This window comes from Corylus avellana, chromosome 6 (genome assembly GCF_965113065.1).
Source record: "Corylus avellana chromosome 6, dhCorAvel1.hap1.2, whole genome shotgun sequence".
Taxonomy (NCBI): domain Eukaryota; kingdom Viridiplantae; phylum Streptophyta; class Magnoliopsida; order Fagales; family Betulaceae; genus Corylus; species Corylus avellana.
Genome location: NC_142495.1, coordinates 6,259,447 through 6,276,785, shown reverse-complemented (window position 1 = coordinate 6,276,785; position 17,339 = coordinate 6,259,447). Strand labels below are relative to the sequence as shown.

At 33.9% G+C, this 17,339-nt stretch overlaps 1 protein-coding gene and 1 long non-coding RNA gene across 2 annotated transcripts; both read left to right on the top strand.

The window, feature by feature from the left end:
• Positions 1-444: 444 nt before the first annotated feature.
• On the top strand, positions 445-2,987 carry LOC132167721 (uncharacterized). Its single transcript, XR_015912602.1, has 5 exons — positions 445-655; positions 2,258-2,320; positions 2,417-2,539; positions 2,658-2,729; positions 2,859-2,987. It is a non-coding gene; the product is annotated as an uncharacterized LOC132167721 (long non-coding RNA).
• An 11,670-nt stretch (positions 2,988-14,657) lies between these two features.
• On the top strand, positions 14,658-16,000 carry LOC132188622 (NAC domain-containing protein 43-like). The gene is made up of 3 exons (XM_059603133.2): positions 14,658-14,841; positions 14,951-15,225; positions 15,323-16,000. Exons 1-3 carry the CDS (start codon positions 14,658-14,660, stop codon positions 15,998-16,000), a joined length of 1,137 nt encoding a protein of 378 aa, XP_059459116.2.
• The last annotated feature ends 1,339 nt before the right edge of the window (positions 16,001-17,339 follow it).

Below are 17,339 nucleotides of genomic sequence, written 5' to 3'. Positions count from 1 at the left end.
TGCTCTAATGGAATCCGTTAGCTATTTTGACAGAATTTAATTAATTACAGGAATTAAATTATTATTGTGGCCTATCCCGATAATTTTTGAATTAGTATTATTTTAGTTTTTATATCACATAGATGAATTTTTAATCTAGACAACCACATTAACTGATTTTGCATTTATATATTTTTTAGTTTAAGTCTCTTTTAAATGTTTTTTAATTTTTAGTATTTACTTTTTATTTTTATAAATAAATTTATAAGCTAGTGTTTTCTAATTTTAATAAATTTATAAGTGTTTTTAAATTTTAATACATTTATATTTTTTTGTTTTTGTGAGCGGGAACATAATTATGATTCCTCAGCTCCCGCTCTCCGTCAATATATATTTTCCCTAACCTCTCCCCGGCCCGCCAGTCCCCCCCCCCCCCCCCCCCCTCTCTATGCATCAGGATAGATATATATATATACGTGATATATATTTTCAATCCCTAGCCTCTCCCCTCTCCCTCAATATATATCACTCCATATCTCTCTCTACTGCGCCAGTCCCCCTCTCTCAATCTCGATTTTCCTATCTCTCTCCGGCGCCCAGTGACCCGCACGGTTGGCCAACCCACCGGCCTTCTTCTCCAGTCGAAACCGGCCGGCCTCTCTACGTTCCTGTACTGGTGAGTCTCTCTCTGTCTCTGTCTCTGTTTTTCTTTGACTCTGTTGTCTCTTTAAGTTGTCAATTTGGGATTCTAATAATTAGATTTTTGATGTATTATGATTTTTAGGAGAATTAGGGATTTTAAATTCAGCAAAGTTTTCTCTGCTTTTAGGGTGTAGTTGGTTTATTCGGTTAAGTATAAGTTCAAGTTGCTGGTCATCACAAGTTTCCAACACTTTCTATACAACATAGTTTGCAAACTGATCTTTCATCATCGCCTAGAAAAGAAGAATGGGTCAGAAAAGTTCACGTAACCATGAAACCAGGGTGAAAAAACATTAGCAAATGAACTACCTTGCAGACACAGAGAACGGCCAAAAACTGTACAATTATGAAACCTTGTGAACTGCTGATCTAAAAATTTAAATACCCAATTCACTTGAAAAAAAAATTAGGCATAACTACAAGAACACTTGAGATGAAGCTTTGGTGATGCCAAGAGACAAACACTATATTTACAGAAACCTTCAATAATCTAAGGTTCACAATTCCAATTGGCATGTTCGGCCCCATAAATCAGAAAATATCTGTTGAAATACAGGGGTATCCCAAACTAACAATGTACATCATGGAATAATGAGAGGCGTGTACTGACCTATTCTATTTAAAAGAATAATAAGAGAGATAGGATGGGGTTCTGATACCAGCCTATTCTATTTCAAATATTAATACGAGAGCTTTATTTAAAAGAACTTAATTCACCTTGACAAATATATGTAACAAAAAGCTTGAACAGGCTTTGTCATATTTAATGATAGGTAGGACTTGGACAATTAACAAACCTGAAGGGGCTCATTTTCATCAGTGGAACCAAGCATCTCATTAACCAGGGCCTGGCGTTCTGTTGGAGTTCCAAAACTTAAACATTTTTCTATAACATTGGAGGCAAACTTCTGCTGGCTCATCTGAACTATCTGACCAGTTAAATTAGTTGCTTTTGTAATTGATGTAGGATGCATTCATTACAAGGGTCAATCATGTTTGAATCTTTTAGCTTTTCTATCCTAAAAGATCCTTATATCTTACTGAATGGGCTGAGAACAGTTTATGAATGATTTATTTAGTTATTAAGTATAATGCAGCCTCTATGTTATCTATAGTTGCTATACTAACTAAAGCCCTGTAAATCCTAACTATTTTGGTTTTTTATTTCTCACTCTGTATTCTAAATATTTGTTGCTTGTGTTTGCATTTGGTTCTTCGTTGATTATATATGTTTTGCATTTGGCAATTTATGCCATGCAAGTGCTTTTTGAGCTGGAATTTATTCTTATGGCCAATGAAAGTGTGCAAGTCTGCTCATTTTTCAATAGATTTTCTTTTGCTTATTTCTTTAGATTTTAATTTATTTTATTGTGCGCAAGCCTTCTTTCATTTTAAGCTGAAAAACATATATGTACATGCAAATCACAATAATTCTGAACATGTACTGGTAGGTTGGTTTTTGCAGAAATTCTTTTAAAATTGTCTTTGTTATATGTTTGAATTGGCCGGTTTTGTATTATTCAATATTGCTTTCTCTGCATTATTGATTGACTCAAGTATTTGTGCTGTGATGTAGGGTGTATGCTTAGATATATTTATTTATTCCTCAAGTTTTATGATATTGAGCAGCATTGCCTAGGTATGTGATCTTTACATGTCATTAGTTGAAATAAAGTTCTTTATGATAACCGAATCATGTGCTATATTCATGACATATCATGTTTGACAATGATAGTCCAGAAATTTATGGAAAATTATTTTCCGAGCCAAAGAACGAGTAACATAAACATGTGTACTCCACAGGACACCGACTGTCCCGTTGTTGTGAGAGCAAGATCATCAGTTGGTAATCGACCGGGTAATTAATTAACCTTAATTACATTATATTAGTTATATTTACATTTTCATGATTAAAAATGTTACTTAAGAACATATATATGATTGCATAATATACATTTGCATCTATTTATATATAGGTGAGAATGAATTAACAAATGAAGATGAGCATGTAGCTGATGCAGAAGACGACCATTATGGATCATCACAAAGTATGTGTACATCTTCATATCTTAGTCACTTGTAATATAATCTAATTATATATAGGTTTGCACTTTCAAAATAGTTAGATATAGGTTTGTAATTTAATTTTTTTTTTTTTTTGGTTTTATCATTTGCAGGTAATCGTTAAGTGATGTACGCATACTTGACTTGTTAGGTTGGATACGTATTTGACGCCAAATGCTAAGCGAAGTCGTTGACATATTTTATTTCATATGCAATATACAATTTTTGTGAACTCTTTTAAGACGTGGTACACTTTGTTTATGATATCGTTTTGGATATTTTATTTCATATGTATGGTACAATTTTTGTTAACTTTTTAAGATATGGTACACTTTGTGTTTATGATATCATCATTTTGGATTTAGATGTCTTATGAGATTGTATATATGGATTAGATATATATTGTGAGATATATATGTATAAGATTGTATGAGATTGATGAATGGAGAAAATATTTATGGAGAAAATACGTAATACAATATTGTATTGCGTATTGTATATCAAGAGAAAATAAAAAATATATACGGATTACATGAGGAAAATATTTTCTCTATATATTAATTATTAGAGGTGCTTCGCGGCGTGGAAGTGCTCCCATATAGAAATAGGGGCTCTTTACATGTAAGTGCCCCCTTTCATAAAAGGGGGTGCTTGTCCACATGAGCGCACCCTTTTTAGAATGAGGGCGTTTCCTAGGCAAGCGCTCCCATTTAAAAAAAGGGGCGCTTGATTAGGAAGCGTCCTCATTCTAAAAAAGGGGCGCTTGCCTAGGAAGTGCCCCCATTTAAAAAAGGGGGCGCTTGCCTAGGAAGCGCCCCCATTTAGAAACGGGGGCGCTTGCCTAGGAAGCGCCCCCATTTAAAAAAGGGGGCGCTTGCCTAGGAAGCGCCCCCATTTAAAAACGAGGGCGCTTGTCTAGGAAGCGCCCCTATTTAAAAACGGGGGCGCTTGCCTAGGAAGCGCCCCCATTTAAAAACGGAGGCGCTTGCATAGGAAGCGCCCCCATTTAAAAAAGGGGGCGCTTGACTAGGAAGCGCCCTCATTTAAAAATGGGGGCGCTTGCCTAGGAAGCGCACCCATTTAAAAAAGGGGGCGTTTTTCACCACTAAGCGCCCATTTTTAAAAAAGGAGGCGCTTTGTTCTAGACGTCCCCTTTTCGAGGCGCTTTTTAGTAAAAAAACGTCTCAATCTTAAATTCTAGTCGCCATAAAAACCGACGTGTCCCAAGTGCCCTTAATCAAGCGTTGCGAAATCAATAGGGACATTTTTTTAGCCAAAAATGTCCCAAATAACCATGTCGCTAAACCTTGTTTTTTTTGTAGTGACTATATGAATATTTTTTTTTTCGAGGATTATTTTTTACTGTTTAATTTTTCTGTCTGCCTCAGATCGACTTGCTCCCCATGCAAAGAATTTTGTAAGCCAATTACTACAAAAGATGTGCCAATACCCATGGTTCCTTTCGGCTACTTGAGTGAATATATTTTGACCTGATTCTCCATACAACCGATTGGGTGAATATATTTTGTTAATTTGAGGACATTTTGGTTCATTATAGTTTTGTATTCTGCGGTCACGGTTGCTGATAAAACATGGTTGGGAACGAGATATATATATATATATATATATATATATATATATATATAAAGAGTGATATCATATTGAACAGAGACAAATGTATTAATCTCATTTCTCAACAATTCTCAATAGCAATTAATATAAATCATCCTTAAACATTAATAAGAGTACGACCGACAATCATCGATATTCGTCCCCATTAATCTAGTCTACTTAAAAGCTTGTTTGTGATTGCATTTGAGAAATAGAACTTTTAAGTCAAAAAGCTCAACAATTCTCAAAAATTCTCAATAGCAATTAATATAAATCATCCTTAAACATTAATTAGAGTACGACCGATTGTGATCGATATTCGTCCCCATTAGTCTAGTCTACTTAAAAGTTTGTTTGTGATTGCATTTGAGAAATAGAATTTTTAAGTCAAAAAGAGCTTTTGGACAAAAGCTTAAAACCAAAAGTGCGTTTTGACAATTTTTAGGCTTTTTAATTTGGACCCTTAAAACTGCTTTTAATTTTTTTACCAAATGAGTACTTTTTTCTTCAAACGGACTTTTGGAGTGTTAAAAGCACTTTTAAATCCCTCAAACGCAATCTCAAACAGACCCTTAACCTGTAATTGAGATAAAAATGAAAATTAGTCTTAAATATATATCTTAATTATCACACAATGTCATGCATTTTAATGCATACTATTCCTTCACTCAGATTCATGCATATTATATATATATATATATAGGTAGCGACAATATATATATAGTTATAATGTTTCACAACTTTAATCAAAAGATCATCGATCGGTACTAGAAGGTGCCTACACGCCTATCCGGCTATACCTACACTACATATGTGATTACAAAATTATGACGTCCCATTAACGTACCAAAAAAAATTCTCTGCATATATATGCAACAAATTTTAGTGCCCTTAAAAACAATATTAATAGTGTTACAGCCACAAGGGTACGTCAAGTTACCTATCCACTTTCCTTATACCCAACATTAATACATCCCCTTGTGCAGGTTAATGCCAAGTTTTTCATATAAAGATAGAGTGAAATTAAATATGGACCGTTGAAAAAATTAATATATATATAATTTTTTTTTTCTTCTGTAAAATTGATATTCAATGAAGAAACTTTAATAGATATCCCCTGGGGAAATAATTTAATAGAATTGATCATCTAAGTCTATGATTGGTAACTTTATAGCAAAGTGACTACTAAAATTAATGCTCTGAAAGATTTGATTCTCTTATAAGAGTATTATAGATGATCATGTGATTAAATTGGGACTCAAAAGATTAAAGTATGATGTTGTTGTTGTTGTTTTTTTTTTTTTTTTGAGAATAAACATATGATGTTGTTAATTAGCAAACTAAAATACATTGTTCATATTCCCAAAAGGTACCTTAATCGGCTAGGACCACGTCTATTGAAGCGGAGGTTACTAGTTCAAATCCCCCTTCCCCCTTTTATGCGAACATGTAAAAAAAAAAAAAAAAAAAAAAAAAAAACATTGTTCATCTATGGATATATATATCTCACCATGCATGAAGTGGTTTATTTGCAAGCTTTAATACAATATAAATCTTAGAATACAACTATAATTAATTTTATAGTGACATAATTATAATTAATAGGACTTGGAAGGGGGTTTTGATATCACTATATATATATATATATATTTGATATCACTTAAGCCTAGCTATTGGATTTAGATTTTATGTCTCCTTTGGGTCCCTTCCATATCTCTATAAATAGACCATCATATATATGGAGTAGCTGGCCATGCAATTTTTGTGAGAATTAGTTCTCAAAATGTTTTTTTTTTTTTCTTTATACGTGAAAGAGAGACAAATTAAGAGCCTACCATCTCTTGGCCTCCCAGTATATATGTAGAGGATGGGGACAAAGATAAAAGGGTGATTCGAGCATTTTAGTCAAAAGTTTTGATATATGTGTTGTTCTTATCAAAGGAAAAGGTCAATTATTCCTTTCTGGTATTTTATATTTAGATTTATGAAGAAGAGGAATAATTAAAGTTCCGAATAATTTTTTTAAAATCCAAATTTATTTTTTTTAATTTGTTAAAAGTGGGAAAGCAACAAATGTTAGTGCTACGTTGTTATCATGAAGAAAAGTACACCTGGGATCCATATATAATGGAAAAGTGAATCAGAGAAGGGTGAAAAAGCACAACCAAAAAACAGAAAACAAAAACGATGTCGAGCGATTTACTATCTTTTCAACAGAAGAGAAGAAAATTTAAGAAAGAACAAAAAAGCATAACTTTCAGTAATAGTATTAGCTAAACTTTACTTAAAAGATTATATATATATATTTTATTTATTTATTTTAACTATCTATTTTTTAAAAACATTTATATCCGACCAAACATTTTACCTGTCCAATTTTACTATTTCTTTTAAATATTCTTTCTCCAACAATCATATTTTTACAAATTTGTCATTTTTTAACCATAGCGGGCTATGTGGAGGCTCACTCGCTCAATTTCCATTGAATCATAACCGCAACGCAAGGAAATGTGGGACTACTGTTGCTTGTTCAATTAAAACAACTTTTTCTTTTTCTTTTTTAAGTACAAACAAAATTAAAAAAAAAAAAAAAAAAAAAAAGTTATTTTAATCAGCTAAATGTGAATAATCTTAAGAGTTGGTAGAATGTACCATATGAGAAGAATTATGGTGTTCTTGAAATATTATAGACATCTCCTCAAGGGAAAATGCAAAAAAGCTCCTAAGACAGCTAGCTAGCGCACCTTCTCGGCAGCTGCTGCGAACTCTCCCCAATACTATGTGTCTTAAACATGCATTTGATGGGACACACGAAATGTGTATCACGGAGTCACGCTCTTCAACTGTTTTGCATCAACTTTGCAATGCATTGGCGCGTGTAAAGAGACAAGAGTTTATCTATATGTAACAATTTTCTCGGTTTGATTAATTTTGTCATACGTCTCATGCAGGTAGAAAAACGTGCTCTAATTAAACTTGTTAAAAAAGTGAGAACAAATAAGATCAAGATGCCCTGTCATAGTCAAGTTCTATCTAATTAACAAGAATTTACCTATGGTTTTATATATTAATATATACTACCCTTAACCTTGAAAACAGTAGAGCATGCATGTAATTTCACCTATTTCACATATCCAATCCAATCATATCATATCAAATTATTGTCGTATATATCATATTTACCTCAACTATTGCTGCTAAAAGCAAGATTATAGATTAATATATATACAACTTTTTGAAAACTAGCAAGATTATGTACGTTGTTTGGAGAGGTTTGGTAAGAAAAAGACAAGCTCCCAAAATAGTTTACGCTTCTCGCGATGCGCAAGTCACTTTTCACTTTACAATGAAAAATTTGCTATTGATTCAAAAGTCGTCATTTTCTATTGACTATATATAAATATATACCAAACATTAAAAAAAATGGTAAAATGTTTTTGAAAATGTTCACAATGATTTTATATATACCAGTACTATATACGTAAGATTGGTCACAAAAAGAAAACGGTACTAGGTAAAATTGGACTATATAAATGGATCGATAAATAGGACTCTGCTAATTATAACTTCCACTATTGTTTTTAAATATAATACACATCTGAGTTGGTTTTTCTGCATTATGTCATTCCAAAAATTAAGAGTAACATCCTCGTACCAACACCAAATGCACCTTTGATATATCCAATCACGTCAAGTCAAATTATTGCCATAAATATTATCGATATTATTTTACCCCAAAAACAGGATTATCTACCACCGTTCTTTTTGAGAGGTATGGAGAATGTTGAGTAAAAGATTGGTGAAAAAGACAAAAAAATAAAAATATATAAAAAGTAGAAAAAGATAAAAAAAAAAAAGAAAAAAAAAAAAAGTATCGATCGGTGTCTGCAAGTGTAATAGGTCGTATAGGAGTCTAGCTACTCTCAGATAGCAATAGCATCAATGGTATCCAATCTAATTTGCTGTGACACTATATATATATGTTGACATTTCACCACTTCTACGACCACCCTTACCATAATATGCCACCTATATGATTGCTTCCCATGCAAACTTCCACGTGTTTCTAGGTGTTCTATTTATATATATATAGCCTAGGTCCCTTTAAATCAGAAAATGCATCTTAGAGAATTCAAAATATGTGCCATTTAGCAATAAAGTTATGTATTTTGCACTTTGCATGATAAAGTTATGATTCATATATATATATATATATATATATATGAATCATTAACCCGAATTGACTGGGCTTCAAACTCTGTGTCTTTGTAGGTTTTTTTTATTTTTTTTGGTTCTCTTTCAAGTTCATTGAGGTGTTAATGGTTTGTCTAGATTAAGTTTTTAAAAATAACCTGGATCGGTTGGGCCATAAACTCAATGTCTGTGAAAGAAACCTTTTTTTCACTGTTTGTTATCTACTAAATCTTCATAGTTTCTTTGGAAACTTGTTAAGATTAAGTTTTTAAGGGTTTTATTACTCCAAATGATTTTATCCATATTAGAGCGCCGCGGCTTTAATCGGTTGCATTTGCTAGTGCCTTCTACTTTTCTAGTCTCCTACTAGTTCATGATCACTAAGGTGCTAGGAGTCTGTTTGAATTGAGTTTTTCAGATTAGCTTGTTTTTATTTAGGGTTAAATACTAAATACTTCTCTGGGGTTTCATAACTCTATTTTTTCCTCCCTAAAGTCTCATTTCTATCACAAGAAGTCCCTATGATTTTGATAATAGACCAAATTAGTCCTTATGCCAGTTGACCATTAGTTGACTTAACCGAATTCCCTGTGGACCAATTAAATGTTGACACGTGACATCCACTTAATTTTTTTTTTTTTTTTAAAAAAAAAACAAAAAAAAAGGAAAAAAAATTGGGGGTGGCCTTTGGCCATGGGGGTGGCTCTCGGCCACCCCCTAGGCTCCATGGGGGTGGCCGAGCCACTCCCAATTTTTTTTCCTTTTTTTTTTGTAAAAAAAAAAAAAAATACATTTTTTTAATTTTTTAAAAAAATTAAGTGAGTGCCACGTGTCAACATTTGATTGGTCTACTTGGAATTCCGTTAAGTCAACTAATGGTCAACTGACAAAATGACTAATTTGGTTTATTATCAAAACCACATGGACCTCCTGTGATAAAAATGAAACCCTATGAAGGAAAAAATAAAGTTATGAAACTCCATAAGGGTATTTAGTATTTAACCCTTTTATTTATATGTTGTAATCTCTTTTAATTTGAATGGATGTTCTTACAATATATATATATATATATATATATATATATATATACACAAAGATCTTTTACATAATTATTTATTTAACAAATTAATTAGTTTCTGCAACACCAACCACAAAAAAGAAAAAAGACATGGGCATCAAACCCCGTGCCGGTTATTAACTAAAGTAAAAAGTCGTTGCTATGTCATTAATCAGCCAGAATAATGATGATTAATTAATGTAAAGGAATTATTCAGATGGGGGCATGAAATTTATAATTAGTCTTGAGACCTCTATACGTTTCCTAACGAAATACATATGTTCCACTGTTGCTGAGGGCATGGAGAAAGTGAAATGTTAGAAACATATATTATTTGGAATTCAACCATCCTCCAACATCATTTACATTGAGGGATGCTCGTTGCCTGCATCCCTCCTCCCTTCCTTATTTCCCGTTTTTTGTTTTAGGTTTGTTTCTGTCTTTGGTGTTTTCTGTTCTGTTGTGCTTGTGTTCTCTCTCGGTGGGTACTGCTTTTGGCGGTTTTCACTCAAACTCTCCCCCTCCCTGTTTGTTTGTGTGTGCCGCCGATCTCCTTCGCGCTCACTTCGCTGCTCACCGCTCGCTGTCGGGTCTTTTCACGCGCCCCTTCGGCGCCAAGCTTTTTGTGCCACCATCCGCGGCGGTTTCCAGTCAACTCGCGATCGGCCTCCTCCGGCTGCCGTGACCCGCTTTGAGTGTTTTTCGCATTTATTTTCCTGTTTTGTTGTTTTTCTGTTTTGTATTTCCTTTGAGTTCCCCTGTATTTGGTTTTATTTGCTGTAATTTCTTTTCCTGCATTAGTTTTATTGTTCCCTTTATTTCCCTGTATGGTTTTATTTATGCTTGTAATAAGGGTTTCTCCTCCTGTTTTGTTGCGCCCGGTTGCTGCCCGATATAACTGGTCCAAACCTTTAGGTTGTGGATGTGAAATTTATCCTGGCTTTCGAGTAGAGGAGGATGAGTATCGGCTTGTGGGTTTTACTCTTAAGGCCGAGGAATAAGTATCGTCTTGGGGGTTTTGCTCTCAAGGCCAAGGAATAAGCGCTACCTATGTATTAGATGGTGTCTGTTTGATGCAGATCTGAGTTTTCAACCTGATATTTAGTCATAGGTTAGCGGATGCTGTGTTTTGGTTGATTTGGTCTGTTGTTGATAACTGTATCTTTAGCTTTGGCTATGATTTACTTCAGAGCTTTTTGCTCTGTTTGTAAGAGCTTTAGGCTCGCAACTTTTATTAATGAATGAGTATGATTTGTTTAAAAAAAAAACATCATTTACATTATTTGGAAGCTTCTCAATGAAATTCATTAAATGAAATATATATATATATATATATATATATATATATATATATATTAAATTACCATTTATCTCAACATTTTAAATGAGACCCATCAAAGGAAATTGAAATTTAACTGAAATAGAGATTGAATGACGAAGATAAAATTCGAAATTAGGACATTTAAATCACGAGTTATTCCATAAACTTAAACAGATAAGAGATGATTTGCCGTTCATTCTTAAAGGGCTCAATGTTATTATTATGACTCAAATTTCTTGATTGATATATATATATATATGCTCTATTTTATTGTATCTTATATGGAAAATTACTGAGATATATGGAAAATATAGCATATACTTTGAACTTTTGGCAATTTTGACTAAGTTGGCCATGATTTAACCAACTTCACTCAACGAATGTTTGGTGGGTAAAGTTTTATTAGAAGAGTAGTGAAGTTAAGCGTCCAATTCACTCAACAGATGTATTCTTTGTGGAATATGAGCAAACATGCCTGCATTTTCAATGCTTTTTACGAGATCCTGATGAAAGAATTGTGACGTAAGGGGCTCGAAAAATTGGTGAATATCATACAAGCTATTATTCCACGTTGATGTCTATGTCATTAAAGACGACAACCTAATTATGTAAAAGTCTCCAGTACTCTAAACAGAACAGCTCAAAAAAAAAAAATTATTATTATTATTATTATTATTATTTATGAATGAATTCCTATTTACAAAAACAAAAAATTTTCCCATTAGCAATATTCACTACAAACTAAACTATTAAGGGCTTGCAAAACAAGTACAAGATATGACCCGTTTATCTTATGCATGTTTTTTTATAATCAGGTTCATTTAAGCGTCATAAAGAATAATTGCATGTATAGAATAAACAGGTACATGTTTATTTGCCAAGTACCTGTTTTGTCAGCCCATTTTAACCATATAAAAACTAGCACTCCCCTGTTTTCAATTTTTCTTTAAAATTTTATTTATATATATATTAGGATTGAAAATTAGACTTAATTAATTTCTGTTAAATTTAGACTTTAACTCGACCCTATCAACCTTGGTTACCATGTCGATCGTTATCTTACCACTTTTCGCGTCAAATAATTTAGCGCCACTTGACGGGGGGTGTGATGTAACGCGCTACCCAATTGACTTATTTAAGCCATTCAATTGTACGCATAAGAGTTATCAACAAACAGCAAATTCTAAAAAAGGAAATACAACCTGGATTGTAAGGAAGGACTTGGATGCTGTATTAAAAAATAAAAATACAATAGAGTTGACGGCACATAATTATTTCAATGGTTATAATTTAATTTAATAATTTTTTATATAAAAAAAAATTTAATTTAAATATGGACAGTTGAAAAAAGTATAATACATAGAATAAAGCTATTTGGTATACTTTCATATTACTCGATCATATACAACTATGATGATATGACAATAAAAATTAGTCTTTTGATCAAAAGGGGGCTTATAACAAAAAAAAAATCAGTGCCTAATTTACACTGTCACATCACTATAATTGTATAACAGTCGTGTGATAATTTACTAGATAGCATATCTCATAATTCATATGCTGTAGTTTTTTTTACAGTATTTAAGCTATATTTATTCATTCTTTCAACTTTCATGAATTCAATATCTAAAAGTATATGTGTGTCCCTTTAAACACGTGAGAAATACATTTTATTTTATTTTTTTATTAATGATATTAATTCACACGCTATTAAAAAAATATGTTATTCACAAATTTTAAAAGATATAGATACTTTTAGAGATTGAGGCTTCGTTTGTTTCGACCTAAAAGATATCTAACAAAAAATGTTTTCACAGAATTCAAAGAAACAACTGAGATTATCTAGGTATAGTACAGAATCCGAATACAAAGTATTGGCTAATGCTGCAGCAAAGCTTGTGTAGCTTTAGTCTCAATGAACTTGGTCTCTCTCTCTCTCCCTCTCCCCCGCCAGCACCCATTTTATATTGTGATAATATAGGTGCAACTTATCTTACAAAGCATATAGAGATTGACTAAATAAACACCTTGTTTTCAACATTTCTCATTTTTGAAGTCAAATTAAATGAGATTGATGCTTCATTTGTTTCGACTTAAAAGATATCTACCGAAAAATGTTTTTACGGAATTCAAAGAAACAACTGAAATTATCTAGGTACAGTACAGAATCCGAATACAAAGTATTGGCTAATGTTGCTACAAAGCTTGTTTAGCTTTAGTCTCAATGAACTTGGTCTATCTCTCTCTCTCTCTCTCTCTCCCGCGAGCACCCATTTTATATTGTGATAATATAGGTGCAACTTATCTTACAAAGCATATAGAGATTGACTAAATAAACACCTTGTTTTCAACATTTCTCATTTTTGAAGTCAAATCTCAACATCAGTTCGTCACCATCGTGTTTGAGGGGTCGTATTGGACTTTCGAGGATAACAAAATACATTTCAAATAAACGGGCCAAAGAGAATTAATGTATGGGGTAGGATATCTTAACAAGATCTCGTTTGTATTTGAACACTTGTAACTAGCTATCTCTTACTTGTATTTGGATTACTTGTAACTATCTTGTAATAAATGAGATAAGATTAATGATAGGCAGATTCACATCCAAAATTGAGTTATCTTATAGTGGGTGGTCCTTTTGTGCTAATGTGGTAGGACTTAAACTGATTGCTACTCAATAACGTGTCATATAATTTAAGTGAGCTAAAGTACAAAATAAAAATAAAAATGGTGCAGGTTATGAAGTAATATTAGAAACGGTGTTGAGCGAGACGAGCATATAATGAGTGTAGCAATCCCATATATATGAATTGCCACATGGCCATAACACAACAGAGGATCTTCTTTTTTCAACCAAAACAAAGAACAAAGAACAAAGGTTGAGATAAAGAAAACAGAACAAAAACCCACGGACGGCATACCGGAGCGTAATGTCAATCTCACTTGTTCCCATCCATCACGTATTTTTCTTCTCATCTAACGGGCTATGAAAGCGCAATCCCTACCCCATCATCTTTTTATTGTTGCGGTGGTGGTTGCAGAGAGACACTGAAAGTGGCCCAGGGTTGTTTAAGAGGTGCTTTTCTAAGGAGATTTTAAGGTCGGGGGTCGTAGTTATGGATGTTGGTGTGCACCCTCACACTCTTAGTTGCCCACAACACTTTTTGTGCATGGACCCTCCATATAATATATATAGATATTATTGTAAAGAGAAATAATTTTACTTCTATATAGAATTACTCAAAAATGAATAGAAGATATTATTATTTACCCTCTTTAATTTGTTGATTTTGAGATCGATTATTGTAAAATATAATTTACCCACTATTCTAATTTCTAATTAACCACGTACATGGACCCCAAACAATCAGCCAAAAACAGTACCCTTTCTCCATCTTTGTTGGTAGGTGGCTACTCTCGTAGCATAGTAAAACGAACCCCACTTTTTTGTAAAAAAAAAAAGGAAAAAAAGAAAAAGAAATATGCCAATGTGTGCCTCATGAGAACAAAGCTTCAATTTATTATGTATCTTTGGCCCTTTATGTCCTGAACACACATATATATAGTCCTCTATACATACTCATTTGGGTACAGCAACTTATTAATCCTTTCTAATTCCTCTAGATATATATATATATATATATATATATATCTTGTGTACCTTAGCGAATTCTATCTTTGTGTCTGCAGCTAGCTAGCCTGAACCCTTTAATTTTCATCATCCGAATGCCAGAAAATATGAGTATATCAGTAAATGGACAATCCCAAGTCCCTCCTGGGTTCCGATTTCATCCAACGGAAGAGGAGCTCCTGCAATACTATTTAAGGAAGAAGGTTTCGTATGAGAAGATTGACCTAGATGTTATTCGTGATGTTGATCTCAATAAGCTCGAGCCCTGGGATATACAAGGTAATTAGGCCTCATCATGATCACTTCTCCATTAATGCCCTCTAATTAATTTGTACATGTCATTTTGTCAGGACCATATTCAATCTTTTTCTTGGTCTAATTCTTGCAGAGGTGTGTAAAATAGGCACCACCCCTCAAAACGATTGGTACTTCTTTAGCCACAAAGACAAGAAGTATCCCACCGGGACTCGCACCAATCGTGCAACCGCCGCCGGATTCTGGAAAGCCACCGGCCGTGATAAAGTGATACATAGCAATTGCAGGCGGATCGGAATGAGGAAGACTCTAGTGTTCTACAAAGGCCGAGCACCCCATGGGCTAAAATCCGATTGGATCATGCACGAATATAGGCTTGACGACAACATCAGTACTGACACCAATATTGTAAGCCAAAATTGTTTGTTTGTTTTTTTTAATTTTGTTTTGAAATAATTAACTGTCATGAAACTGAACAAAAGTAATGGTAAATATTGTATTTAAGATCTCCAATGGTATGGGAGAGGCAAGTCAGGAAGAGGGGTGGGTGGTGTGCCGCATATTCAAGAAGAAAAATTACCACAAAACCCTAGACAGCCCTGTGAGCACTGGAGAAACCAGAAGCCAGATGTTTGATTCATGTAATGGGGGAGCAGCCTTGGAGCAAATACTAGAATACATGGGAAACGGTAGCAAGGAAGAGAAGGAGGGGAAAAGGAGCGGAAGATTTCTCCGACAGATAGACACCGGCGTGAAAAATGGGTACCATGAGACATTCATGAAGCTTCCAAGCCTAGAGAGCCCAAGCTCCACCAGCTGCCAAAATTATTATCAACCCATTAATCCAGATCATCATATGATTACAGAAAATGAAGGCTTAGCCGGTTATCAAATGGAGTCATCATCATCATCAGCTGCCCTCACCAACTGGGCTGCCCTTGACAGGCTTGTAGCTTCTCAGCTGAATGGCCAAGCAGGCTTTAGTGACCCCACCATGCCTTACGGCCCTACTGATCATCATCATCAACTCCAATTTCCCACCCTTCGATCATCTTCATCAATTTCATCTTCAAACGGATCCTACCATCCCACCCGTCAGGACTACAACACCGAAATCGACCTCTGGAGTTTCGCTCAATCATCGTCCGACCAGCTATGCCACGTGCCGAATGCTCCGGTATAACAGAATAACCTCCTCTCTCTCTCTCTCTCTCTCTCTCTCTCTCTATATATATATATATATATATATATATATATATATATATATATATATCTATGTGTATATATATATATATATTATAATATAGTTCGATGTTGAAGTCAGAGGCTTATTATTAGAGGCAGTTATTTGTGATAATATTACTAGTAGTACCACATGATAAATAAAGGTGAAGGGGTTTTAGATGGGGTGGCACTGTCAATCATTATCTTCGGTTAATCACTATGTCTACCATTAATCAAATTTCCGTCTAGAAGCCTGGACATTCTCTGGGTGGTTTCGATTCTCTTTTCTAACTGCAATCATAATCATGCCTTTATTTCTTTTCTTTATCGATCCTCAAATATCATCAAGGTGGTCTTGTGCTTAATTATCGATTATCTTTTTGGTCACGTGGTTTGTCGGTTTCGCTTGAGCGACCCCGTGGCTCGGCTGGTCCATCCTGCACTATGACTAAAAAATGCAGAACATGGGCTCCGCAAACATGTATGACTATCAAATACTGAGAGAGAGAGAGAGAGAGAGAGAGAGAGAGAGAGAGAGAGGTTGTCCTGCTTTAACGAAGTCAAAAGAGAATCAAAGAGAAACGCAAAGCTTTGCATATTTGCCTCGTCGGAGGGGAAACAATAAAGCAAAATGACAGGTCGATGCAAATTCACCGAGTCGACTCGTTGGTGGCGCAAGGAAATGTTGCACCTAACAATTCGTCGACGAAACTGAAAAGAAAATAGATATGAAAAATGCTTCCCGTATCGCTACATGCTGCTTCTTCCACTTTTACCCTTTTCTCAATAAAAAAATAATAACTTGATCACTTACAACCCAACTCTCAAAGTATCACGGTTTTGGTAATTGCCAAATTAATTATCAAAAGTTGTAAAGTTGGTATTTCATTTCTTAGCCACTTTTAATTTTTTTTCCTCCTTTCTTTTAGAATTTTTTGTTAAATCCTAACCGAAGATACTAAAATAACTTTTTATATAAAAAAAAAAAAAAAAACAAAATTTAAGTGAAAAATATATGTGGACTGACCCACCACGGCCACCATGTGGGTCTTGTCTAGTTTTTTAATTAAGGATAAATTTGTATTTGCGTAAATTTTGCAGTGGTATATGTCAAAGATATTTCACCTATCAACCATTTATATATGTTGACGCAAAACTTAATGGTAATGGTAGGGGAAAATTAAATGGGACTTACAAGCTGAAGCACCCACGTTGTAACTTTTGATAATTTGGTGGTAACATATTGCAAAATATGTGATGCTTCGAGGGGATCCGATAAGTAAAGTTTTCTTTCCTTA

Excerpts from the sequence above, each read along its gene's own strand:
- LOC132188622 (XM_059603133.2), top strand. The coding sequence starts at position 14,658 with ATGCCAGAAAATATGAGTATATCAGTAAATGGACAATCCCAAGTCCCT. Across the intron at positions 14,842-14,950 it reads CGAGCCCTGGGATATACAAG|AGGTGTGTAAAATAGGCACC; the intron begins GTAATTAGGCCT and ends TAATTCTTGCAG. Across the intron at positions 15,226-15,322 it reads TCAGTACTGACACCAATATT|ATCTCCAATGGTATGGGAGA; the intron begins GTAAGCCAAAAT and ends ATTGTATTTAAG.